The sequence below is a fragment of the Dromiciops gliroides genome, chromosome 5 (genome assembly GCF_019393635.1).
Source record: "Dromiciops gliroides isolate mDroGli1 chromosome 5, mDroGli1.pri, whole genome shotgun sequence".
Taxonomy (NCBI): domain Eukaryota; kingdom Metazoa; phylum Chordata; class Mammalia; order Microbiotheria; family Microbiotheriidae; genus Dromiciops; species Dromiciops gliroides.
In genome coordinates this window covers 19,330,013-19,357,563 of record NC_057865.1, presented here as the reverse complement: position 1 = coordinate 19,357,563, position 27,551 = coordinate 19,330,013, and the positions used below count along the sequence as shown (strand labels likewise).

The 27,551-nt window shown below is 44.6% G+C and overlaps 1 protein-coding gene across 2 annotated transcripts in view; it reads left to right on the top strand.

Moving 5' to 3' along the window:
• CPVL (carboxypeptidase vitellogenic like) overlaps nucleotides 1-27,551 on the top strand; it is a 117,842-nt gene that overhangs the window by 10,003 nt on the left and 80,288 nt on the right. For both annotated transcript variants that reach the window (XM_043968887.1, XM_043968886.1), the window contains exons 2-4: nucleotides 4,450-4,629; nucleotides 19,484-19,602; nucleotides 26,442-26,556. In XM_043968887.1, coding sequence (XP_043824822.1) covers nucleotides 4,467-4,629; nucleotides 19,484-19,602; nucleotides 26,442-26,556 — 397 coding nt within the window. In that variant the 5' untranslated portion in view covers nucleotides 4,450-4,466. The remainder of the gene's footprint in view (nucleotides 1-4,449; nucleotides 4,630-19,483; nucleotides 19,603-26,441; nucleotides 26,557-27,551) is intronic.

The following is a 27,551-nucleotide window of genomic DNA, read 5'->3' as shown; positions in this document are numbered from 1 at the left end:
TTTTTTTTTTTTTTAGTGAGGCAATTGGGGTTAAGTGACTTGCCCAGGGTCACACAGCTAGTAAGTGTTAAGTGTCTGAGGCCAGATTTGAACTCAGGTCCTCCTGAATCCAGGGCCGGTGCTCTATCCACTGCACCCCCTAGCTGCCCCCTAGCTTGATATCATCTCAAACTTAACATGTCCAAAGCTGAATTCTGTCTTTCTCTTTAAACCACCCCCCTCCTCCCCAGCTTCTTTATACTGTGGAGAACAACACAATCCTCCCATCCCTTAGGTTCACAAACTAGGAGTCATCCTGAATGCTCACTTACTCTCACTCCCTAAATCCAATATGGTGCCAATGTCTTTGCAACATCTTCCAAATATGCCCCTTCTCTCCTCTGATACTGCCCCTCATCACCTCAGCCCCGGACTACTGCAGGAGCTGCTGGGGTGGGGGGATGTCTGCCTGCCTCCAGTCCCTTCCCCCATCCATCCTCCATTCAGCTGCTAAAGAGATTTTTGTAAAGCACAAGTTGGATCACATCAATGCTGCTCCCCCCCCCCCAGTAAATTTCAGTGGCTCCCTCTTGCCTCTAGGATGTAATACAAGATGCTCTGGTTGGCCTTCGAAGCCCTTCCCAACCAGCCCCCTCCTCCCATTCTAGTCTCCTTGCCCGGTTCCCTCCTACAGGTCCTCTTGGATGCAGTACCATGGGCCTCCTGGCTTTTTCACGAACAAAACCCTTCTGCTCTCATCTCTGGGCCTTCTTCCTGGCTGTCCCCCCGGCCTGCAACGCTCTCCCTCCACTGCCCTGACTACGGACCTCTCTGGGACTCATCCCAGCTAAGATCCCACCTTCTACAGCACTGGGCCTCAAGTGGATGCTTCTCTACTACCATGAGCCTTTCCCAACCTCTGCTAATTCTAGCACCTTCCCTAGCTTATTTCCTGTCTGTCCTGTTTGGACATATCTGCTTGCAAGTTCTCTCTCCCTTTAGAATCTTAGCTCCTTGAGAGCAGGGAATGTCTTTCTCCATTTTTTTGTATTCCCCAGTGCTTAACACAGTGGCCAGCACACAGTAGGTAGTTAATGAATGTTTATGGATTAACCAGCTGACATCTGTGACTCTGTAGACTCCTTTATTTGCCTCTCCAAGGAGTATTCATGATCTGTTCTTCCGTCTGCTGCTTACATTTATAATTAGAATGTTAGGATAGATGTGGTTCATTTTCTCCAGCACTTTGCCCATTCCTTGGTCATTGGCTGAAAATCTCCCATTTAGGGTGCCAACAGCTAAGGTTTGCGGATAATCTAGGAAGTATATGATTCTCAGCAACCTCTGTCCCATTTCCTGCTGCTCTGACACTCTCTGTGCCATTTTGTATTTTTCTTTATTTCATGAATTGCCCGGACCAAATAATTTGTCACCCCAAGCCCCGCCTACTGGGGAAGAGCCTCTCCTGCCTTAGGCCAGCCCTCCTGAGGCAGACAGCCCAAATCTCCAGTCCCATAATAAGTGGGAGGACAACGTCACCATGCCGTAGGTTCTGTAAGAGACAGGAAGAGAGAGCAGACTGCTGTAATTCCCTGACAAGGGGCGCCTTTCCTTTCATAGCTCCCTGATCAAATAGTGCTAGTGCCTAGACTGGAGCACCTCCGGCTTCCCTATATTCCATTCCTGCCGACTAAACCAAGACCATTTTGGCTCATTTTTCCTTTCCTTCCTTCGAGTCAGCCTCTGATTCCTGGGACTGGGCTAAAGCCTCCCTAGTTATTTAAATATTAATGGCCTCCATTAAAAAGGCCTTGAGGTTTGTCAAGTGAAGATAGAAAAATACCATCCTGATGGGTTTCTGTTTTTCCCCTCAGGATAAACCACTTATTGAAACAGGCCCTCCCATCTCTTACACTACAGACATTTTTCTTCTGAAGCTGTTTGCCCAGAGGTTGGTTCTCTTCTTTCCTTGAAAAAGCAGCAATTCCAGTCAAACATTAGGCTAGCAAGTTCCATATCATTTAAAAATCTATTTTTTAAAAGTTCTTTTCCAGGGCTCTAACGACTTGCTGGTCCCAAGCTCCTGGGAGTCTGGTTTGCTTTTCCAGCCAAAGACAGTAAAAAACAGTACAAAAGATTTCTTAAGCACTCGCTATATATAGTTGAGCTTGTTTGTATTAAATACAGGAAATTATGTTGTGCTAACCATAAGAGAAATGCTTGTGGCAATCAAATATTCCATCAAATTACAATTATGAACTTTTATCTTATTGGGGAAATGGAGCCGAGAGACATTTTCACTTGTTTAAATGGAGCCAGTGTTGTTATAGTCTGCCAGAGGAGTGATGTGAGAAGTGTGTGTGGTTCATCGATTTTCGTACGTGTTTGCATTTTCATGTCATTTAGTGATTTGACATTTAAAGGACTGTGCAGCAGAGAGGGGTTCTGGGCATTAGCATAATTGCACATTATTTTTCCGGCCCTGGCATGTGAGGCGCTGTGGTCTGCCGAGCTTCCTGGACGGTAGGAGCTGGAAAGGACCTCAGGGGAGGCTCAGTCTAGCCCCTTCTTTGCAGAGATGAACACCCCCAAGGCTATGAGTTCCTGAAAGAACTCAGCTCCACTAAAAGGCCGCAGGCCTCTGCTTCTCCCTGTGCTTTGGTTCATGAATGTGGTTTGGTTTGAAGATCCACATATCCGGATTCTATTTCCAATCCAATCCAACCTGCGGTTATCAAGCATGGACGGCTATGTGGAATAGTGGGATGGGGTGTTAGGTGGGAGTCAGGAAGAACTAGGTTCTAGTCCTACCTCTGACATATTCTATTGGTAAGAAGACCCTGGGCACATTATCTTCTCTATTCCTCCATTTCCTCATCTGTAAGATGAAGATGGTTGGATTCAGGGGCCCCCAAAGGTCCCTCCCTGCTCTATGACCTGCTGTAGCTGAGGACCAGAACATGGGACAAGATGTGCTTTCAAAGAACTCCTGTTGTATTGGGAGGGAGGGGGTACAACGTGTGAACAGATGAGTGTGAGAAGGAAGGAGAGAGCAGGACCCACCAGGGAGAGCAGGAGGAGATGAAGCTAGCTCTTGTTCTAATAGGGGAGACTGTGCCTAAAAGAGTTTTAGCTGCAAGGCAGTGGAAAGCCCCCGGGGTCCTTAGGACACAACAGCAAAGTGAAGGGGAAGGCATCCACTTTCTAGTCATTTGTATTGATGTTGTGCCGAGGACTATGTATGGCTGCGCCTTATTCAGAAGCAGTTGCCAGGCTGTATCTGTGTGTGGGGAGGGGGGAGGAAGTGATGGTGGGGGGCTTCCCAAGGTGATGGCTGGGGTCGATGAGCTGGAAGCAGCACCTTTGGCTGGGGAGAAGAGAGGGGGCTGCCACTGTTGGGCTTACTTGCCCAGATTAGCAGTTGCCATTGGCAATGGTGCTCTAGGTGGATTCTTTCTTCACAGTGACCCCTCCCCTCAGGGATGGCTCCAGGACTGGGCTAGAAGCAGTACCTGGGACCCGGAGGTGCCCGAGGCTCGAAGGCTCAGGGCTCTGGGCCATCTCTATCAAGGTCTGAGGGGAGGTGGTGGGGGAGGTGATAATGCTGGTTTGGCTCACCTGGCACATGCCACCTTCCATCTCTCCCTCTTCCCTGGAGGTGACAGAGCCAAGATTATCAGCCATGTGCTCTGAGTCAAAATTCACTGGACTTTCTACTGTACCAGGCAAGGGGGATTCGAAGGGTTCTGTTTGCTCACAGAAGGCAGAACGAGGGAGTAGGATTTTTGACGAGGAGAATTAATGCTTGATGTAAAGAAAACCTTCCTGGACATTAGGGCCTTCCAGGAGTGAAATAGGCTGCAGAGGGATTCTTCGATCTACGTTGAGTGACTTCTTGGTGGCAGGTGTTGAGGCAGGGGATTCTTGGTCAGGCTTGGTTTCCACTAACCAGGAGCTTGCTGCCGTCCCTTCAAGCTTCGGATGTTTGGTGATTTCATCATGTGGGCTATGTCTTATCTTCCTAACTATGAAACCTCTGTGCTGTGGGGACTCCCCAGCTCCTAGTGTGAGCAGCATTTGGAAATAAACTGAGGACCTGAGTTCCAATCCTGGCTCTGGGCCTCAGGTTCCTCAGGTCTAAAATGAATGGAGGACATCAAAGGGCCCTCTCCAGTTGGACACCGATTGTCCTACGGGAGAATGGACCCTGGACCTGACGTCCGAAGAGCTGGGTTTGAAACCTGCTTCCAAAGCTTATTAACTGAGTCTGTAAACATTGAGCCTATCGGAGAATCAGTTTCCTCATCTAAAGTGGGTTTATTCATATTTGTGCTGCCCACCGCACAAGGTTCTTATCATGGAGGTGATGAGTGCATGCACAAACGTGTGCACGCGCGAACTCTGAAGTGTGCTGATGGTGCATGTGGACAGTGAGAGCAGTGAGTGATTCCTTGTGACTTTTCCTTCTAGACGGAGTTATTGGCAAGATGTGGAAGGTGACTATCTTGTGGGTGCTGCTGGCCCTGGAGCCCAGTGAAGGCATTTTCCGCAAATTGTATAGAAATTTCCAGGTTTGGGGCCCAAGCCACGGAGACCCAGGACAGCCGCTGTTCCTCACGCCTTACATCAAAAGTGGAAAAATTCAGGAAGGTAAGTTCCCCTCCCCACACTGCCCAGGCCCTCAAAGCAGATCATGGGCAGATACCTCTGGCTTGGGTGATTTTGATCAACTCCAGCCCAGGGTGTGTGAACGAAACTCACGTTTTGACTCAATAGTTTTACTTTAGACATGAATGCTTCTTAAGTGACTTACTGCCATCCATGGGGTGAAGGCCTGGTGATACAGAGATAAAAAGGAAGCAATTCTGCATGTTCACAGAAAAATCAATGCCAAGTCATGCAGAGCAATTGGATCGTTAGGTGGATAGAGCCCTCGGTGTGGAGTCAGGGAGACCTAGATTCAAATCCTACCTCAAGCATGCACTCTACATCTGCCTCTATGTCCTTATTTGGGAAATGAGAATCATAATAGCCCCCACTTCCCAGGGTTCGTGTGAGAATTGATATGTGAGATAGTATTTGTAAAGTGCATTACAAACCTTAAGCACCGTATAAACAAACAGAAGCCATTATTATTGTTGTAACTCCTGAGGGAGAAGCTGGATGGGTTATAGTTGGAAACCTGGATATGAATCTTCCCTCCTCCCCAGCCTTGCTGTGTGCTCTTAGGCAAATTGATTCATTTCTCTGGCCTCAGTTTCCTTATCTTGCCTATTTTGATCCTGTGATCTCCAGCGAACCCAGGAGTCACCCTGGACTCCTTCCTCTCTCTCACCCCCGCGTCCAGGCGGATGCCAAGATTTAACCTCTGCAACATCTCCAGAAACACCCCCCGCTTCTCTCCTCTGACCCTGCCTCAGCCTGGTCTAGCCCTTACCACCTCGGACCTGGACTATTGCAATAGCTGCTGGCAGGGGTGTGTGTGTGTGTGTGTGTGTGTGTGTGTGTGTGTGTGTGGGGGTGTCTGCCTGCCTCTAGTCTTTCCCCACTGCAGCCCAGCCTCCAGACACCAGGGGACTCCAGTGCCTCCCTCCCTGCCCCCCACTGCCTCAAGTCTCACCCTCATGTCCCGACTGAGCCTTGTCCAGGCAGGGTATCCCAGTACCTTGAAGAAATTCTCCTTGTGTGGGCTGGTCATCCATCCCCCTGCCCTCCTGGCTACCAATGTTCCTCCTGGAATGTGGGGCCCAGCATTGAGCTAACGGTCCGGGTTGGGGCCTGTGTGTGCAGATCTTCAGGGCTGGCCAGGCCTGGTACCCATCAGCTCAAGCTTTGGAGAAAGTCTTCGTGACATATGGACAACCGGCCTTTGCATCATCTATGAGTCTTTGGCCTTTCTTGCTTCTTTCCATTGCCCCCTTGACCCACGCCCATGTGCATTCTAAAATATAATGTGCCAGCCAAGGTGCAGTGCTCCGTGTATGGTCTAACTAGTGCAGAGGAGAGTGGGATTATCTCCTCCCTCATAGTAGACCCTGTGCATAAATTGGGGCAGCTGGAAGGCACAATGAAGAGAGTGCTGAGCCTGAAGTGAGGGAGACCTGAGTTCAAATCCTACCTCAGACACTTACTAGCTGTATGACCTCGGCCAAATCCCTTCACTTCTACGTGTCTCAGTTTCTTCATCAGTAAAATGGGAGTAAGACCAGCACTTCCCTCCCAGGGTTGTTGGAAGGATCAGATGGGTTAATGAAGAAATAATAGAGAAACAGAAAGTGCTTGACAAATCTTAATATATAAATGCTCGCTATTATTGTTATTGTTTTCTTAATGAGAATAATAATAATAATAATGTCACTTGGCTTGGTCACTTGGCTTTTTTTTTTTTGCAAGCTTACCACTAATTCATTGACTTTGCAGAAATGCTTTGTAACCACAATTCCCCTGTTGGGTGGCCTGGTAACATCCTGGGTGTACAGACACTAAGCTGATGAGAGTCAGATAAAGAACACAAAGCAGTATCTGACATTACAGCATCACTGTTACTTCCTCCCTGTGTGTAGGGCAGTACACCCACCTCGGGTAGGCATGGTGGCCTCCTGGGGCACGACCAGCTTGGCACTACCATTGTGAGCACCCCAAGGAGAGGGAGGATCCTCCGCCTCTTGGCAGGGTAGTGATGGCACCTCCCTCATTCCTTTCCCACATGGAGTCTTTTCACAATTATGGAGTCTAATTACGTTCATGTGTACAAATCATTCTTCCTCCCAGGCTTCACAAAAATAACTACACTCCCTAGGCTCCTTCATTCATGGACTATCTCAAAATGACCCCGATGACTGCAAACACTTCCTACATATCTCACCTGCTCCTATCGAACTTTCCCTTCTTTCTCCCTGAATGGCCGGGCACTGGACTCCTCCCTGCCCCAAACCCTGCCCAACTCCACCCCAAAGACTCCTAACACTCCCATTCTGTCCTTGTACAGCATTTTTGGACCCCAGTGAAAGACTTTACATTCATTCATTCATTCAATAAACACGTACTAAGTGCCTACCATGTGACAGGCCTTGTACTAAGTGCTGGGAATACAAGAGTCAAAAAACAGTCCCTGCCTTCAAGGAGCTTACAGTCTGAAGATGAAAGTGAAGACCCTCAACACAGCTCTGTGATCTGGTTATTATCTAATTCCTCCAGCTGACCCGGGGGGGGGGGGGGGCTGTAGTCTCTGGCCTCCACAATGTCACTTTGATATTCACTCAAATGCCTCTATGTGAAATTTGTGAATTTCCATTTGCAAATTTCAAATGCATCCTCTGTAGTTGTTTTTTTTTTTAACTTAATCAGATGCTTTCAAATAAGTTATGTTTAAAAAGTCTCTAAGTTGGGCTCTGAAACTATCCTACTCATGTGTACGACCATTAGTTCTATCTCAGACAAGTTCATTTGCCTTTTAGGTGATAGGTTTGTAACATAAATCCTGGGTGCATAGCCTTGCTGGTGATATAAGATTTGTGCTTATGAAAAAATTAGGAAATGAGACCATTTCTAATAAAGTATCAAATTGTGTTCTTCAGCAAGTAAGTTCAAGGGAACTCGGTGCAGGTGAGAGCAGCCTGGGCAGAATGTTGCATATGTTGTCAGACACCGTCATGTATCATTTGTTTTTGCTTCGCTGGCTTTCTTTGTCACAAAGGACGGTTCGATTCTCTTGGTGTGGGAATGGCAATAGCTCCATTTTTTTTCCACGGGATGAAAAAACACAAAAAAAGAATAAAGCTTTTTTTCTTAAGGTAATAGAGGAAGATTTCACTGGGGGAAGTTAGGCTTTGAACTTAGCTCAGATTTAGATAAGCTCAGGAATAGCATAAACAAAGGGATAGATTCAGGGAAGGTAGGGTGTCTGTCCAGGAGAGCTGACTAAAACGGGAAAATGTAGGAGGTCATTGGAGGTAATTCACTGGAATTCTCCTCCAGTCTTGCCTCCCCTAGCATTCAGACGGCTTCTCAATATCTCACAAACCTTCTGGAATTAACAGTAGCCCAATAAAGGTCCCCAGAGCATCTAAGTTTTCTCCTCTACCCCTCTGACTCTTAGCTTGATGGACACCTCATCAACCTCATCACAGCTCTGAATTCTGACATCCAGACTGTGAAACTTAAGGCCAGGGTCACTTGGTAAATCACACCATGAGATCACATTCCATCAACAGAATTTTAAATTCCTCTTCCCAGATCTGGCACATCTGGGTATGGAAATGAGATCTTGACAACATAATTAAGGATAATTTTATTCAATGACAGCCTGGAAAGTTGAGGAAGATCTGGACAGATGGTCAGTGCCTAACTCCAAATCCCTTTTGTTTATTGAGTGTGTCAGATCTCCAGTCCCACTGAGTCTCAGAGATGCAGAAAAAGAGAGAGAGAGAGAGAGAGAGAGAGAGAGAGAGAGAGAGAGAGAGAGAGAGAGAGAGAGCGAGCGAGCTTTGGTGATAGACAAGCTTTCATGGGAAGACAAGTCTTCTTCCCTCTCCCCCCAGACATCCGTTCCCCCCTTTCTCCATTTATCTGGCTTAGTTTTTATGTAATTTTAATTGTGTGTTAGGTTTCTGTGCAGCAGTGGTATTAAATGTACTTACCCACAGAAACAAAACAAACAGACACGGTCAATTTTCATATGTTTGCCAACACTGTGACATTTTGGCAAACTACAAAATGGTGTAAATGGTCCAGTACATTTCTGTTCATCTGGACCATGGATTTTGGTGTTTTGCTCATTGCTACTGACAAAGGCATTCATGTCTCTGAAAGGGACTGCCAATTAGGAGCTCAGAGCTACTCCTAATCCCCACCCCTTTGGTTATACCACAGTATTTTGGCAAATAGTGGATGGTGGAGCCATTGGTTGGAGCAGTGAGGAAAATGGGAGGAGGTGGCAGGAGTGTAAGGTAGCTCTCCTTTCCACATCCATGGATGGATCATGATTCTAAGGGAAGAAATAAAGTAAGTTATTGGGTGTTTGTGATCGCCACATTCCGGTAGCAGAATCTGGGAGGCTGAGCTTCTGGTTTGTAGATATCAAAGACACAGAACTGGAAAGGAGCTGAGAGGTCAAGTCCAACCCCCTTGTTCGCCATATTGAGAAACTTCTGGAAGGAACTTTAAGAGCTATAACTAGGGTGGGGTGACTGGAGTGTTTGACCAAAGTAGTGTTGTTGTTTAGTGATTTTCAGTCGTGTCTGACTCTTTGTGATCCCATTTGGGGTTTTCTTGGCAGAGATACCAGAGTGGTTGGCCATTTCCTTCTCTTACTTATTTTACAGATAAGGAAACTGAGGCCAACAGGGTTAAGTGACTTTCCCTGGGTCCAGACATCTAAAGGATTCATTCCTTAAGCGCTATACTGGTTCTCTAGGTATCTGTCCCCATGCCTTGCAGTCACAGAGCTGAAAGGGACCTGACAGGCTATGTAGCCCAGGGCTTCTTAAACTTTTCCCACTTGAGACCCCTTTTTACCCAAGATATTTTTACCAACCCTGGGTATATGGGTATATAAAATAGGTGTACATAACCTTTAACTGTTGCCAAATTTTTTACAACCCCCACATTCAATTACCCCATATGTGGTCAAGACCCACAGTTTAAGAAGCTAGGATCTACCACACTAATTTTACAGATGAGGAGCAGAGATGTCAGTCCCATAGCTAGCAAGTGTCAGGGGTGGGGTCCTTAAGAAGCCCCATACCATCACCCTCAAGCATTCTTGCCTTCTGCCAGTGTCCATCTTCCCCCCTCCTTCCCTACATCCCCCTCCCATTTCCTCCTAAGGTTGGAAGATTGAGAACAACGAGACAGCTGCTATGCTTTAGGGGTTGGATTTAGATTTCTGGGGAAGGGATGAAGTACTGCTGTGCCCACTTCTCCAGTATAACTGCACTTGACTGAGACAGTCCTCTCTGTATGTTCTACCCCCAACTAAATTGGGCATGAGAATTCCTATTGAAAGCTCTGACCTCAGATATCAGCTAGTCTAACCCTGTCATTTTATTTTTAAATATATTTATTTTTACAAGCATTTATAATTTTTCCCTCCCACTGCCCTCTTCCCTTGCCCAGGGAACTTTTTCTTTTTCTTTGTAAATCATAAAAATATTTTATTATTTTCCAGTTACATGTAAAGATAGTTTTCAACATTTGTTTTCATGGTATTTTTAGTTCCAAATTTTTCTCCCACCCTCCCTTCCCTCCCCCCTCCCCAAGATGTAAAGCAATCTGATATAGGTTATATATGTATAATCACATTAAATATACTTCTTCATTAGTCATATTGTAAAAGAAGAGGCAGAACACAAGTGAAAAACCTCAAAAAAAGAAAAAAAAACAGCCAAAAAGTAGAAACAGTATTGGTCAATCTGCATTCAGAATCCACAGTTCTTTTTTTCTAGATGTGGAGAACACTTTCTATCATGAGTCCTTTGAAATTGTTTTGGATTATTGCACTTCTGAGAAGAGCCAAGTCTATCACCATTGTTCATTATACAATGTTGCTGTTACTTTGTACAATGTTCTCCTGGTTCTGTTCCTCTCAGTCAGCATCAGTTCATGTTAAGTCCTTCCAGGTTTCTCTGAACTCCTCCTTCTCATCATTTCTTACAGCACAATAGTATTCCATTACATTCATATACAACAACTTGTTTAGCCATTCCCCTATTGATGGGCATTCCCTCGATTTCCAATTCTTTGCCACCACAAAGAGAGCTGTTATAAATATTTTTGTATATGTGGGTCCTTTTCCCTCTTCTATGATCTCTTTGGGATACAGACCTAGTAGTGGTATTACTGGGTCAAAGGGTATGAACAGTTCCATAGCCTTTTGGGCATAGTTCCAAATTGCTCTCCAGAATGGTTGGAGCAGTTCACAACTCCACCAAAAATGCATTAGTGTTCCAATTTTTCCACAGCTTCTCCAATATTTATTTATTTTTCCTTTTTTGTCATGTTAACCAATCTGATAGGTATGAGGTGGTACCTCAGAATTGTTTTAATTTGCATTTCTCTAATTAATAGTAATTTAGAGCATTTTTTCATATGGCAATAGATAACTTTGATTTCTTCATCTGAAAACTGCCTGTTCATATCCTTTGACCATTTCTCATTTGGGGAATGACTTGCATTCTTATAAATTTGATTTAGCTCCCTATATATTTTAGAAATGAGGCCTTTATCAGAAATACTGGCTATAAAAATTGTTTCCCAGATTTCTGCCTCCCTTCTAATTTTGGTTGCATTGCTTCTGTTTGTACAAAACCTTTTTAATTTAATGTAATCAAAATAACCCATTTTGCATTATATAATATTCTCTATCTCTTGTTTGGACATAAATTGTTTTCCTCTCTATAGATCTGAGAGGTAAACTGCTCCTTCCTATCCTAATTTGCTCATGGTATCATCCTTCATGTCTAAATCATGTACCCATTTTGACTTTATTTTGGTATATCGTATAAGATGTTGGTCTATGCCTAGTTTCTGCCATACTATATTCCAGTTTCCCCAGCAGTTTTTTGTCAAATACTGAGTTCCTATCCCAGAAGATGGAGTCTTTGGGTTTATCAAACAGTACAATACTAAAGTCATTTACTACTGTGTCCCCTGTGACTAACCTATTCCATTGATCCACCACATAGTACCACATAGTTTTGATGACTCCTGCTTTATAGTATAGCTTCAGATTTGGTACAGTTAGCCCACCTTTCTGTGCATTTTTTTTCATTAGTTCCCTTGATATTCTTGACCTTTTGTTCTTCTAGATGAATATTATTATTATTTTTTCTAGCTCTATAAAATAATTTTTAGGTAATCTGATTGGTATGGCACTGAAAAAACAAATTAATTTAGGTAGAATTGTCATTTTATTATATTAGCTTGGCCTATCCACGAGCAATTGATATTTTTCCAATTATTTAGGTCTGATTTTATTTGTGTGCAAAGTGTTTTGTAATTGTGTTCATAGAGTTCCTGGGTTTGTCTTGGCAGGTAGACTCCCAAGTATTTTATATTGTCTATAGTCACTTCATTCATTTATTCATTTATTTGTTCATTCATTTGTTTGTTTATTTGTTTATTTATTTTTTTAAAATGTTATTATTATTTTTTTGGGGGGGGCAATGAGGGTTAAGTGACTTGCCCAGGGTCACACAACTAGTAAGTGTCAAGTGTCTGAGACCAGATTTGAAGTCAGGCCCTCAGGACCAGCGCCTTATCCACTGCACCACTTAGCTGCCCCCTATAGTCACTTTATTTATTTTAAATAAAAGTAGTTTATTATTTTCCAGCTACATGTAGAGATAGCTTTCAACATTTGTTTTTATAAGATTTCCAATTTCAAATTTTTCTCCCTCCCTTCCCTAGACAGCAGGAAATCTGAAATAGATTATATATATATGTGTGTGTGTGTGTGTGTGTGTGTGTGTGTGTGTATGTATATATGTGTGTATATATATATCACATTAAACATATTTCTGCATTAGTCACGTTATAAGAGAAGAATCAAATCAAATCAAAAAGGAAAAACCTCAAAAAAGAAAAACAACAGCACCAAAAACAAAAGAAATAGTATAGTTCAATCAGCATCCATATTCCACAGTTCTTTTTTTTTTTTTTCCTGGCTTTGGAGAGCCTTTTCCATCATGAATCCTTTGGAACTTTTTTGTACCATTGTATTGGTGAGAAGAATCTAGTCTATCACAGTTGATCAACACATAATGTTGATGATACTGTGTACAATGTTCTGGTTCTGCTCATCTCACTCATCATCAGTTCATGCAAGTCCTTCCAGGTTTCTCTGAACTCCTCCTGCTCATTGTTTCTTACAGCACAATAGAATTCCATTACATTCATATACCACAACTTGTTCATCCATTCCCCAATTGATGGACGGCCCCTCAATTTCCAATTCCTTGCCACCACAAAAAGAGCAGCTATAAATATTTTTGTACACATGGGTCCTTTTCCCTTTTTTATGATCTCTTTGTGGAAAAAACCCCAAAGTGGCATTGTATAGTCACTTTAAATGGAATTTATCTCTAGTTGATGAGCTTTGTTGGTCATGTATAGAAATGCTGATGATTTATGTGGATTTATTTTATATCCTGAAACTTTGCTAAAGTCATTGTTTCAATTAGTTTTTTAGTTGATTCTTTAGGATTCTCTAAATATACCATCATATTATCTGCAAAGAGTGAAAGTTTTGTTTCCTTCTTGCTTATTCTAATTCCTTTATTTTCTTTTTCTTCTCTTATTGCTAAAGCTGACATTTCTAGTACAATATTAAATGATAGAGGTGATAATGGGCATCCCTGTTTCACCCCTGATCTTATTGAGAATGCCTCTAACTTATCCCCATTACACATAATGTTTGCTGATCGTTTTAGGTAGATATTGCTTATTATTTTAAGGAAAGCTCCACCTATTCCTATGCTCTCCAGTGTTTTTAATAGGAATGAGTACTGTATTTTGTCAAATGCTTTCTCTGAATCTATTGAGATAATCATATGATTTGGGTTAGTCTTGTTATTGATTTGGTTGATTATGTTGATAGTTTTTCTTTTTTTTTTTTTTTTTTTTTTTTTGCGGGGCAATGGGGGTTAAGTGACTTGCCCAGGGTCACACAGCTAGTAAGTGTCAAGTGTCTGAGGCTGGATTTGAACTCAGGTACTCCTGAATCCAAGGCCGATGCTTTATCCACTGCGCCACCTAGCTGCCCCTTTGATAGTTTTTCTAATGCTGAACCAGCCTTGCATTGCTGGTATAAATTCCACCTGCTCATAGTGTATTATCCTGGTGATGAATTGCTGGAATCTCCTTGTTAATATTTTACTTCAGATTTTTGCATCAATATTCATTAGGGAAATTGGTCTGTAATTTTCTTTCTCTGTTTTGACTCTGCTTGGTTTAGGTATCAACACCATATTTGTGTAATAAAAGGAATTTGGTAGAACTCCTTCTTCACCTATTTTTCCAAATGATTTGTATAGTATTGGAATTAATTGTTCTTTAAATGTTTGGTAGAATTCACTCGTAAACCCATCTAGTCCTGGAGATTTTTTCTTAGGGAGTTCACTCATGGCTTGTTCAATTTCTTTCTTTTTCTAAAATGGGCTCATTTAAAGATTTTATTTCCTCTTCAGTTAATCTCGGCAATTTGTATTTTTGTAACTATTCATCCATTTCATTTAGATTGTCAAATTTATTGGCATACTGTTGGGCAAAATATCTCCTAATTATTGCTTTAATTTCCACTTCATTGGTGATAAAATCACCCCTTTCATTTTTGATACTGGTAATTTGTTTTTCTCCTTTCTTTTTTCAAATCAAATTAACCAAAGGTTTATCTATTTTATTGATTTTTTTCATGAAACCAGCTCTTAGTTTTATTGATTAATTCTATAGTTTTCTTACTTTCAATTTTATTGATTTCTCCTCTGATTTTCAGGATTTCTAATTTAGTATTTAATTGGGGATTTTTAATTTGTTTTTTTTTTCTAACTTTTTTAGTTGCATGCCCAATTCATTGATCTCCTCTTTTTCTATTTTATTCATGTAAGCATTTAGAGATATAAGATTTCCCCATAGAACTGCTTTGACTGCATCCCATAGGTTTTGATATGTTGTCTTATTATTGTCATTCTCTTGGATGAAGTTACCGATTGTTTCTATGATTTCTTGTTTGATCCACTCATTCTTTAGGATAAGACTATTTAGTTTCCAATTAGTTTTCAGTCTACCTTTCCATGGCTCTTTATTACATGTAATTTTTATTTCATCATGATCTGAGGATGCATTTACTAGGAACTTTTTCTTAAAAGAAAAAAAACCCATAACAAATAATTCATAGTCCCCTGAAACAAATTCCCACATTGGCCACATATACAAATGTCAGTCTCTACATTTTAAGTCTGCCACCTTTCTGGCAGGAGGTGGGTGACATGTTATATCTTCTGTCCTCTGGCCATGTGGATGACTGCATGGATCAGAGTTCTAAAGGTTTTCAGGGCTGTTTTTCTTTAAAATGTCGTGATTTGGGCCAGCTAGGTGGCGCAGTGGATAAAGCACTAGCCCTGGATTCGGGAGGACCTGAGTTCAAATTCCACCTCAGACACTTGACACTTACTAGCTGTGTGACCCTGGGCAAGTCACTTAACCCTCATTGTCCTACAAAAAAATTAAAAAAAAAATGTGATTTTACAAACTCTCCTTAGTCCTTCTCACTTTAGTCTTATCAGTTCCCTTTTTTTTTTTTTCAGGGCAATGAGGGTTAAGTGACTTGCCCAGGGTCACACAGCTAGTGTCAAGTGTCTGAGGCCAGATTTGAACTCAGGTCCTCCTGAATCCAGGGCTGATGTTTTATCCACTGCACCACCTAGCTGCCCCAATCTGTATTGGTTCTTAACAGTCTTGCCAAATTTCTCTGAAACTGTCCTTTTTATCATCTCTATGCATTCCATCCATTCCATTCTTCCATTCCGTGTATTTGCCATAACTTGTTCAGCCTTTACTCAATAGCCAGGCACCTTCTTTGTTTTCTATTTGGGGCTACTGCAAAAAAGAGTGACTATCAATATTTTCATACATCCATCAAGCATTTATTAAACATCTGCTGCGTGCCAGGCACCTACCATGCCCTCACTTTCCACATGAGAAAACTGTTATCCAGAGAAGTGAAGTGACTTCTCTAAGGTTACACAGGTAATAATTGTCAGAGCCAGGATTGGAACTCAGGTCCTCTGACTCCACATTAGGGCTCTCTCCGTTCTGGCTTTTGTGATTCTTCAGCCACTCTACTAGAGGTAAAATTTCATCTTTCAAATATGCTCAAGTGTTCTAATGGGGGCCTCTTAAGATGTCAATAAGGACATCCCATGGCTTTCCTAGAAATACACCTTGTGTCTTTGTTAACACAGCAGAGAAGACAGAGGGCTGGGCTTGGAGTCAGGAACACTCATCTTCCTGAGTTCAAATCTGGCCTCAGACACTTACTAACTATGAGACCCTGGGCAAGTCACTTAACTGAGGGTTAAGTGGCTTGCTCGGAGTCACTCAGCTAGTAAGAGTCCAAGGGTGGATTTGAATTCAGGTCCTCCTGACTCCAGGCCCGGCACTCTATCTGCTTTACCACCAAGCTGTCCCACTGCCCACCCTACCATTTAACTGCTATAAACCCTAGCTGTCATAAAACCTTTTTTCTTTTCTTTTCTTTTCTTTTCTTTTCTTTTCTTTTCTTTTCTTTTCTTTTCTTTTCTTTTCTTTTCTTTTCTTTTCCCTTCTTTCCTTTCTTCCTTCCTTCCTTCCTTCCTTCCTTCCTTCCTTCCTTCCTTCCTTCCTTCCTTCCTTCCTTCCTTCCTTCCTTCCTTCCTTCCTTCCTTCCTTCCTTTCTTTCTTTCTTTCTTTTCTTTTCTTTTCTTTTCTTTTTTTTTTTTTGGTGAGGCAATTGGGTTTAAGTGACTTGCCCAGGGGTCACACAGCTAGTAAGTATCAAGTGTCTAAAGCTGGATTTGAACTCAGGTCCTCTTGAATACAGGGCCAGTCTCTATCCACTGCACCACCTAGTTGCCCCCATATAAACTTTAAAGTTTACAAATGAGGTTTAAAATGGTGGTTATTCCACATTCTCTTGGCTTGTTATTATTATTTTTAAATCTTGATTTCTCATTCCATGTGGCCTTTTCTCATTTTTCTCTGCCATCCAGCTGTATGACCCCGGACTAGTTGCTTCATTTCTCTGAGCCTCAGTTTCCCCTTCTGTGAAATGGGGATAATAATACCTACAGAAAAATGGCCTCATAGGGTGGTTGTGAGGCTCATATGAGGTCGTGTCTATAAAGTGCTCTGCAAACTTCAGTGATCTATAAATAGCAGTTATTGTTATTATTATTATCTCTTCCCCTTCCATCACCCTCCCCCAACCTTTCCTTTCTTTGTCCTTTGGATTTTACTTCTCCATTTTCCTCCTTTCATCTCAGACTAAATAAGTGATTGGGACAAGTTAAAAAGAGAATAATGTGAACCTCTGTGTGTGTGTGTGTGCATGTGTGTAAATCTTGCTCTTCCTTGAAAGATGTCCTCTCTGGAAAAAAGAGTCAGGGTCAGTCACGGTGGTCTAGTGAGAAATAACAGTGCCCTGAGAACAGTGAGAACCTCCAGGACTTGTCTGCAAGGGGACGATGGCCCAATGTTTACAAGATGCAGATTAGCGCAGAAACTGTGCTGATAATAGAAAGGAAGCGGGAGCAGGTGAAAGTCCATGCCTATATTTCATCTTTATTTAAAAACCACCCAACTTGGCCCTCTTTCCTGCTTTCTCCCAGGGTTGGGTGGGAGGGAGCAAGGGACAGGGCTTCCTCTGTCTAAAGTACCTGGGATTGCCAGGGACCGGGAAGCCCTGGCCAGGGAGGATGTGGACATTCATGTCTGTTTCAGTTGATGCCTTAATTCAGGAGCCGGTACACTGCATGCTTCCAGCTCTGTTAGGTAAACCTTCCACCCTTTTAAGGCTTGCAAAGTGCCCTTTGCATCTATTACTTTATTTGACTTTTAATACACCTGGGCAGGGGGCACCAGAAGTGCTGCTATTTGCATCTTGCCAGGGGAGATTGAGGGGAAGGGGTTTTTGCCTACTGGTGTCTGAGGCGAGACTCAAACCCAGGTGGGGTCTTGACCGGGCCTCTCTAGTAGGCCGGAATGTACCTTTGCCCTTCTGCCTGCCTTTCTGAATTCTGTTTCCATTTCTTGTTTCCTATCCATTGCTTACCAGACAGGCCACAGCTTCATGATGACCTCTGACAGTCCAGCTCCAGAAGATCCATCCTTCCCCTCCCTCCCATTCCTAGGGCCAGGTCACTGAGTGTGGGCATTATCTACTTAAAGTTGTTTATGCTGAGGTCTTAGGGAGGCTCACCTGAAGGGACATTGGCATCTTCAAAGAACAGAAGTTAGGTTGCACTGGAGAGCCCTGGGCAAAGCCTCAGCAGGTTACCACATACTACCAAGGAGGGACAAGGCCAGAGAATTAGGGTGAAAGGTGTACTCCAGAGACTGAGAGGGGAGCTCTGGGCTGGCTGACTGGGACCCTCCCCTTCCTTTGTTTGGCTTTTTTTTTTTTGGCAAGGCAATGAGGGTTAAGTGACTTGCCCAGGGTCACACAGCTAGTAAGTGTCAAGTGTCTGAGGCCAGATTTGAACTCAGGTCTTCCTGAATCCAAGGCTGGAGCTTTATCCACACCACCACCTAGCTGCCCCCCTAGGGACCCTCCCCTTCCACCTGGGGTGGATTTATGGCAGGACAGGAATCACACGGGACAAGGCAGGCTGGCCTGCACATGGATGAGCAGATTGCTCCACCAGGGTATTGGGCAGCTAAGTGTTGAGGTAAATAGGGTGCTGCAGTCCTGAAGACCTGAGTTCAAATCTAGTCCCTGACATTTACTAGCAGTGTGATCTTGGCCCAGTTACTTAGCCTCAGTTTCCCCATCTGTGAAGTGGGGATGATAATAGCACCTACTTTACAAGGTTGTTAGGAGGATCAAATGAGAAACCTTAAGGTATAAATAATAGGCATTATTAGTATTGTTTTATTATTATTGATTTATTATTGTTGTTGTGAGGGTGGGTGTCTTCCCGGTCACCCTGGGTTTACTTCCTCTTGCCCTCGGCCTCTCAGTCAGGGCTTCCCATCATTTACACTCCTGGGAATGTTAGCTGAGAAGTGAAGGGACCCGGGTTTTTGTCTCAACTCTGTCCTTCACTAACTGTGTGACTTTGGGCCAATGAAGTCGCTCCTCTAGGCCTCAGTCTATTCATCTGTAAAATGAAGGGGCTGGACAAGAAGGTGCCCCTGCGCTGACTGATTCATAAGAACAAAGAGCCTTGGCTGGAGTGGGGGCGCGGGGGTGGGGAGAGGTATTCATTTAGCTCCCTCCATTTCATAGGACCAAAGATTATAGCTGAAAGGGACCTCAGAGGTCACCAGATCTGTCCCCTTCATTTTACAGGGAGGGAAACTGAGGCTCAGGGAGGTTCAGTGATTGGTCTAAGGATGTCCAGTAAAGGACAGCGGTGGGATTTGGATCCATGTACTCTTGAGGCCTCCAAGCCGGTGCTAAGGGACCACCTTTGTCCTTGCATTTCTATCCAGGTCCTTCTACTTATTTCATATGCCTGGATTTAGGGTTTGTGGGGGAAAGCACTCTTCCTTACAGTGACAACTTTCCCAGAGTAGGATGCGCTGCTTCACTTTCCACTCCTCGGCGGTCTTTGGGCAAAGGTTGGATGAATGACCACTCATCCGCCATGTTGTTGAGGAGATCCATTTTCAGTTGGGGGTTGGACCAGGTGGCCAACTCTGGAATTTAGTGACTTTATGATTCTGGTGCCAAGGGGGACACAATCCCTGATCAACCTGGTTCCAGCCTCCTCCTTTTCCTAATTTGGGGTTCCCATTTTCTTTCAAGGCAAACAGTTGAGTTTGGTCAGCCCATTCCCAGGAGTCAACGTGAAGAGTTATTCCGGCTACCTCACTGTGAACGAGACTTATAACAGCAACCTCTTCTTCTGGTTCTTTCCAGCTCAGGTAGGTGGAGGGTCATGCTGAGGTATCACAGTGGCAGAATGTCCCCTTTGGCTTCCAAGGTTGTGGTAAAACCTAAATAGGGTAGATAATGAAAGCAATGTTTGGTACATAGTAAGCATTGTAAAATGTCTTTTTATTCGTTCATTCATCCATCTATCCATCCATCCATCCATCCATCCATCCATCCATCCATCCATCCATCCATCCATCCATCCATCCATCCATCCTGCCAGCCATCCATCCATCCATCCATCCATCCATCCATCCATCCATCCATCCTGCCAGCCATCCATCCATCCTGCCAGCCAGCCAGCCATCCTGCCATCCTGCCATCCATTCATCCACTCATTCACTTGCAAACCCTAAAGCATTCTACAAATGCCAGCTGCCATTCCTTTGCTTGACTTTCTTGGTTGGAATGTGGGTTTGTGAAGCAATAGGTTTACTTGCTGCACCCCCTGCTGGTAGCCCAGCAAATTTCCCAAGAGAAGCAATAAGCAACAGCTTCCATCAGTGAACCCCCAGCCAAGCTCCTCCAGTGAGACCAGGTAGTTTTGTCCTCTCTTCAAGCCCTCTAGGAAGGTCCCAGAGGGGATCAGTGTGATCCTGTTGAAATAGTCTCTCATTCCAATGCTGGGGAAACAAGACCTCAGAGCCCAGTTTTGATGGAAGACCCTTTGTGGCAGACAAAGCCCATTGGAGAGATGGATGAAAAGGACTCCGGCTGTCGCTGGATGCAGCCCTGTCAGACTGTGCTCCTGGAAGGTGGCAACAGAAGCCAGAGCCGCTCCAGCTGTGACAGATGTGTCATGTTATAGTCCCTTTGGATGAAGGAGATAAAAGGGGGAGCTAGGACTGCTTGGGATTGAGGGAGGACATCCACAAGAGAAACAGAGGCAAGAGAGATGAGGGGGCCTCCCTGGGGGTAGGCAGAAACGCTGGTGTTTTAGTCTGTCACAGAAAGCCCTGTTTTTTATAAGAAGGCCTGATTCTGCTGTCGGGAGAAGGGAAGGTCCAGACCAGTCCTGCAAAGGAGAGGAAATATGACCTGCAAGAAGGAGACTGAGCTCGTTCGCCTTCAGATTCTTTTTTATTTTTTTTCCCTAGGAGGTTCTCATATTCCTTTTATGCTCCTTTCAGCTTTGGGACAGACCACAGTTAGTTAGTATAACATACCTAAGGAACTTCTAGGATGTGAAGTCGTTGTGTACTTTTAATCCAAGAAAGGAATGAATGGGGCTTTGGAATGGGTAAGAGTGTGGTTAGGTCACCCAGGGGGAAATGGAGGTCATCGTGATGTCAGGGAAGGTATCGTGGGCCTTTATCCTGACTCTTGTACTTTCTTGGCTGTGTGACCCTGGGCACATCACTTACTGTCTCTGAGCCTCAGTTCCCTCATTTGTAAAGTGGGGAGGAGAATTATCCCCACAGTATTGCCCTATCAGGGTTGCCCTGAGGATCACAGGTTATGAGGTATGTGAAGTGCTTTGGGAGCTGAAAGCACAGTCAGTGTCCGTTATTATGATGCGGTGACAGCGTGTTGGGTCTGGGAAGCATGGCTGGTCCTGGAGGAACAGGGAGGCAAAGTTGATTTGGTGAATGAGAAGAGTTCTGACTCTGTACAGTCAGAGGACTCGGGTTCAAATTGCACCTTGCCTGGCTCCTGCGATGCAAATCATTTCTTCCAGAGCTTTGGTAGTTCCTGACAGATGTCAGTTCCTCAGAGAATGGAAAAGATCATTAAAGCATCTGAAAGAGAGAGAGAAGGGAGATAGGACTTGACAGAACTGGCTTTGTTGTATTCTCTGTCCATAATTCCTAGCCTCCCAAAGTCCCATGACGTCCTTCTCCTCTTCCTCCTCCTCCTCCAATCAGGCACAGAGATGGGCAAGCCCGGTTCTCACTGTCACCCACCAATGGTCTCCTTCCTTAACTAAGACCAGACGTCCCCCTCTCTGTCGTCCCATCTCACCCACCCCTCATCCCTGCTAAGCTTATTCCTTGTTCTCATCATCGCCCCCATCCCTTCACCCAGTGGTATATTCTCATTCTGTTCTGACTCTCCTCCCTTAGCTAATTAAACGTCATACCATCCTGTCCTTTTGCATTCCTTTCTTCCTTATCCTTTTGCCACTCATCCCTTCGCTCAAATCTCAACCCCATAATCAATCCCCCCATTCCCCCCCCCCCAATTTCCTTCCTTTGTTTTTGCTCACCTGCCTCTGAGTGGATCTGGACCAAGCCACACCACCAAACGGTGCTGATGGGGCACATTATCTCCCTTCAGCCAGGGCCCTTCTACATCAGAAAAGTCCTTTTATTCTTCTCCAAATGGATTCTCCAAGCCATTCCCCATACAAGCTATTCCAAACTGAAAAAATTGAGGCTAGTCAGTGTGAACTTCATCTCCTTCCATCTTTGTATCTCAAAGCCTGGTGACATCATCTCCTCTCCCCCCCCTCCCCCCAGTCTATGGTAATGAGGCGGGCCTTCTCCTTGCCAAGGGAGAACCCTTCAACATGTGCCCTTGATCCCATCCCCTGTGCTCCCCACACATCTCACTAGCTGGCTGATCTTGCCATTTCTACTTTCCCACCATCTCTTGGTATTGTGCCTTCTGTAAACCCCTTGGCTCTCCCCTCTCCCCTGGGTTATTACAGCATCCTCTTCATTGATCTTCCTGCCTCACTGTCTCTCAGCCCCAGCAAGAAGTGATTTTCCTTAAGGGCAGACCTGACTAGTCACTTCCCTACTCTAGTGAGTCCAGGAGAAAATGGCAATTTCTCTTAAATGGCTTTAGAGCCCTACACTACCTGGCCACAGCCTGTCTTTCAAGGCTTGGGCATTTCTTCCCTTTCCAGTCTCTGATTCTTCAGCCAGGCTGGATTCCCTTCTCATCACCCACAGCACTTGACGAGGTCCTGTCTCCAGACACTCAAATGTCCCGAGGGCTGCCCAGCAGGGAGCTGAATGAATGTGTGCTGGGTGTCCCGTTTCTGCTTATTCTCAGGCCTCTCATTTGTTTGAAGAGAGACAAGCTCTATCTCAGTCTAATTCTGGACATTTTGGCTCAGCCCACATCCATTCAGAGTTGCATGTAAAAGATCCACTCACTTATGGGTGGGCCCTGGCTGATTTTTGTACAGATAGAGCCTCTCAGTACAGAGCAGATTGTGAGACAGAGAATGTAAGTAAGGCCTTAATTAACATCTTAATGGGTTTTCCCAGCTTGGGGCTAAGTGGCATAGACAGCCTTGGGACTGGATGTTTTTATAACTCCATCTTCTTTTAGGCTGTGGTGTTCTTCATTTGGGTGGGCCTTGGGCATAGAGGCAGCTCTCTGGATGGGCAGGTTGGCCTAAATTTAAAAATTCTATTTAGATTTTCCTAGGCCTGTTTGCAATGTCAAAATTCCCACTATTAGAATTACTCTTTTGACTTTTTAATATTGTGACTCCAGAGACTGTATCCAAAATCCACTGTATTTGGGAGGGGTTGCATCAATAAAACACTAGTATCCACTAGTAGGCCTATGAGGAGATAGCCAGGTTGCTCAGTGAATAGAGTCTGGAGTCAGGAAGACCTGAGTTTATATCTACTCACTGACTGCGTGACCCTGGGCAAGTCACTTAACCTGTTCGCCTGGAGAAGGAAATGGCAAACCACCCTGGAATCTTTGCCCAAAAAACCCCATGGACAGTAGGGTTCATGGGGTCACAGAGTCAGACACTACTGAACAATTAGTACTGTAGCTCAAACAGATGAGAGAAAAAAAAAGACCTATATGTATATACAATAATATTTCCTACAGAGTAGGAAAAACGGGAAGCTAAGGGGATGTCTTCCTACTGGGAAATGGCTCATGTTGTTTCTGGAGGGGAGTAGGATGTAAGAAAGCTGGAGGGGCAGTAGTTGGAAAGAGCTATAAATGACAGAGTGTTTTCTGCTGGATCCTGACCATGGTGTGGGGATGGCTTTAGAGCAATCACTCGGCAACCTTCCAGACTCAAACTCTCCTCTCTGCCTAGGATCCCCCTTAAATCTGTTCCTTCCCCCTGTTAGAATGGAAGCTCCTCACTCTGGTGTTTCTATCCCTGGTGCTGAGCACACAGTGCCCTGGCTCATAGCAGGAGTTTAATAAATGCCTTGTCATCTAAACAAAAGAAAAGAAAGAAACCACTTTGGCCACTCAGTTGAGGATGGATTGAAGTCATATGTCAGTTGCCTATTTACCATAGGCCATACTCTAAATTCTGTTAAAGGTGAAGGGGGCTCCCTGTATGGATGAAATCACACAAATACAACAGGAATAAACCTAGAGCAGTTGGTCAGATTGGCAACCTTTCACCTGGCCTAGAGCAGGGCATGGGGAGAGACACTTCTGGGACATTTGATGGAGGAAGAAGGTGGGAGAAGGGATGTAGGAGCCTCCCAGCTGACTCAAGAGGGAAGCACAGTGTAGTCAGGGCCAGGTGTGGGTGAGAAGGGAGATTCTGCCATTAGGTGCTAGGATTTTTGGACAGAGGGCTCCCTTTAGTATGAGAAGAGCTTATAAAATGGTGTTTCTATAAACATTAATTTTCCAAAGACAACCAAGTAAGAGGAAGTGAATGCATGGATAGGAAAGCATTTATTAGGTACCTACTGTGCTCTAAATGCTGTGTTTTGGGGGAGAAAGAGAAAAATGACCCAGCACTTGCTCTCAAAGACCTTACATTCTGATGAGGGAAATCTTAGAGAGAGGGCAGTGGTGGCCAGGGTCTGTGAAGTCTGGGGGATGAGTTGCAACATATATAGTAGGTGATTGCTAAATGCTTATTGACTGACTGACTAGTGAATGGGAGGGTAGGGTTGGTCTGTTGATATGCATTTGAAGCCTTGGTTTGGTTAGAGTACTCAGTCCAAGAAAGAGGAAGGGAACCGTGGTGGGGGCCCAGAATTCCTAGCTGAGTGACTGAGCCTGGGTTCTGGAAGTCCACTTTGGAAGAAAAGCGTTTACATTGTAGCAAGAGGGAATCCAGTTAGACATGAGGAAGAACTCGCTGACTGAATATCCACCATAAGAGTCTTCTAATAAGGAGGTCTGGAAATTGCCTCCCCGGGGGATTACTTATTTAATGAAACAATGTCAATTTTGAAAAGACCAACAACCCAGTTCTTTGGATGGTTTAGGGGCCACCTCCCCGGATGGAGCCCTGGAGAGAGGAGTGTCCAGTTTTAGAGGTGGCCACCAGGGGTCAGCAGAAGAACGAGATGGTCTCTGCTCCCACCCTGCGCTCAGCCGCATCTTCCTAGTTCTGCACCCCCTAAGAGCCTCTGCTTTGCAGAATCCAGGCCCTCTTGTTACTTCCTGTTATTGCAAGAATCAGCATTTTGTATGAATTTCCCTTTCTGCAGCTCCGGTGTTTCTGCTGCACCGGCCTCAGCTAGAAGGTTCTGTAAAAGACGGCTGGAGACTTGAGGGCCAGAATTCAAGCCCGGGGTGCGTGACTCCACATCTGGCCTTCCTTCCATTAACCCACAGGCGCGACCCTTTTTTGTAAATTTGGCTGATGGGAGCTTAGATTTAGACCTACAAGGGACCTTTGGGGTCATCTGACCTACCCCCCCCCCCCATTTTACAGATGAAGAAACCGAGGATCCTTACACGTGGCTTCTCTCATTTTATAACTCTAATTTAGTTGGGGCTGTGTGGCACCAAAGAAGGAGGTTGGCTTCGAAGTCAGAGGGTCGGGGTTCAAATTCTGAGTTCCCATGGACCCCATGTGAGCCATTCCCTGCCTCTGCCTCAGTTTCCCCATCCAAGATTGCTGATGTTGGGGGCCTCACAGCTTCAGATCTGTGATTGGAACAGCCTTCTCTGGGCTAACATTCAACCTTTGGTTTGCATGCTGGCCTAACTTTAATGTAGAGGCCTTGTTTCAGAAGGTACCTCTGTCTTTGCTAAAAAAGAAGGGGGGAGGGGGGAGAAGGAAGGGCCGCCTCCTCAGATTGGAATGCGGAAAATGTATTGCCCCAAGAGTGAGTGTGTAATTGCTTCTGAGGGACTCAAACATCAAAAAAAAAAAAAGTCTCCAGGTTTCCTTATCTTGGTGTAAATAACCCTTGGATTATTTAAACAGAGCATGTAAGAATGCATTTTTCCCAGTTGACTTTCTGCCTCTCCTTCTGGCTGAGGGAGCTGCTAGCTTAGGGGCTCTCTGGGGCAGGTGTGGCTTTCTGGAAGCGGGGAGACTCTCATGGGTGCTGAAGGCCACCTCCCTTCCCTTCAAAGACTGGCCTTAGAGGCTGCAGGTCAGCTGAGGCTGGAGGCTGGCAGGCCGAACCTTTCCTATTTAAACACCTCAAGAATTCAGCTCCCTGTTTAGAAGTTACATAATAAAGATGTGGGGAGTGTGGGGCATGTTCTCTGGCTTTCTGGTGTGTCCTTTGGGGTCAGGCAGCCTGCCATCATGAGATGGGACAGCAGAGAGGAGAGGGTCAGCTTGGGGGGGAGGGTTGGAGGCATGGGGGGGGCATGGGGCTAACTTCAGCCCTGGATTTGGGGTCAAGAAGACCTGGATTCCAATTTACTTTCAGATATTGTTAGCTTTAGGGACCAAATTTTACAGAGAGGGAAACTGAGGTCCAGGGAGGTTACAGGATTCTCAGATGCAGGGCGGGAAGGGACCCTAAGGCCCTTCTATTCTCATTTTACAGAGAAGGCCCAAGGAGGACCAGGGACACACCCAAGGTTCTGCTGGTAATGGTGGCAAAGGTGGAATTTGAACCCAGGTAGTAAAACAATATGCTTCATATGGTTCATGTCACCACCTGTCTCTGACTCTTCCATGCTACAGGAAAACCCCAACGATGCCCCAGTTGTTCTCTGGCTCCAGGGGGGACCAGGGGGATCCTCGATGTTTGGACTATTTGTGGAGCATGGGCCTTATGTCGTCAACAAGAACCTCACGGGTAAGCATTGTTCCTCCTCTGCCTTCTGTGTCTCTAGAGAAAGCCCTGTGGGGGCACCGAGCCTCTGGAAACAACCCAGCCTCGCATGGTTATAAAAACAGATACTTCTCCCATCGGCTCCTGTTGGGGGATTTCTGCCTCTTAAGCCTTGTTCTTTGTTTGCATTCGGATCAAACTCAGGAGGACAATGCTGCTTGCTGAGGATGTGGAAAGGCCAATGATTCTGTGGTGGCCCAGTCAATCCATCTGACCATGGAAAAATAAGAACCTTTGCACAACAAAAAGTAATGCATCCAGAATTAAAAGGGAAGAATGAGAGTGGGAAGGTGTCTTTGCTTTGCAATAAGCCTGTCTGATAGAAAATCTGGCTTCTAAAGTCTGTAAAGAATTGGCACAAATCTGTGGGAGCGAGACCTATTTCCACAATCTAAGTAGTTAAAGATGATCAATCAGTTCTCAAAAAGAAAAATAAAATTCAAAGATCCTGATCATGAAAGATGTGGCCAAGTTCTGTAATAGAGAAAGACAAACCGAAACAACTCAGATGTTGCCATATAATTATTACATTAGGGGAAGCTAGGTGACACAGTGTACAGAGAGTTGACTGGGCCTGGAGTCAAGAAGACCTGAGTTCAGATCAGGCCTCAGACACTTACTAGCTGGGTGACCCTGGGCAAGTCACTTAACCTTGCCTGCTTCAGTTTCCTCATCAATAAAATGAGCTGGAGAAGGAAATGACAAAACAACCACAAAGAATGGGGATAACAGTAGCATCTACTTCCCAAGGTTGTCATTGAGGATAAAATGAGATAATATCTGGAGAGCTTTGAGCAGAGTGTCTGGCTCATAAGTGCTATGTAAGTGTTAGTTATTGATATCATTATTTTTATTATCATCACTACAAGGGTTGTCCCTGAAAGATGTTATTGGCAGGAAAATAAAAAATCAGTTTGTAGATTGATTAGTAACATTACTAATAAGTAGCATTATTCGTA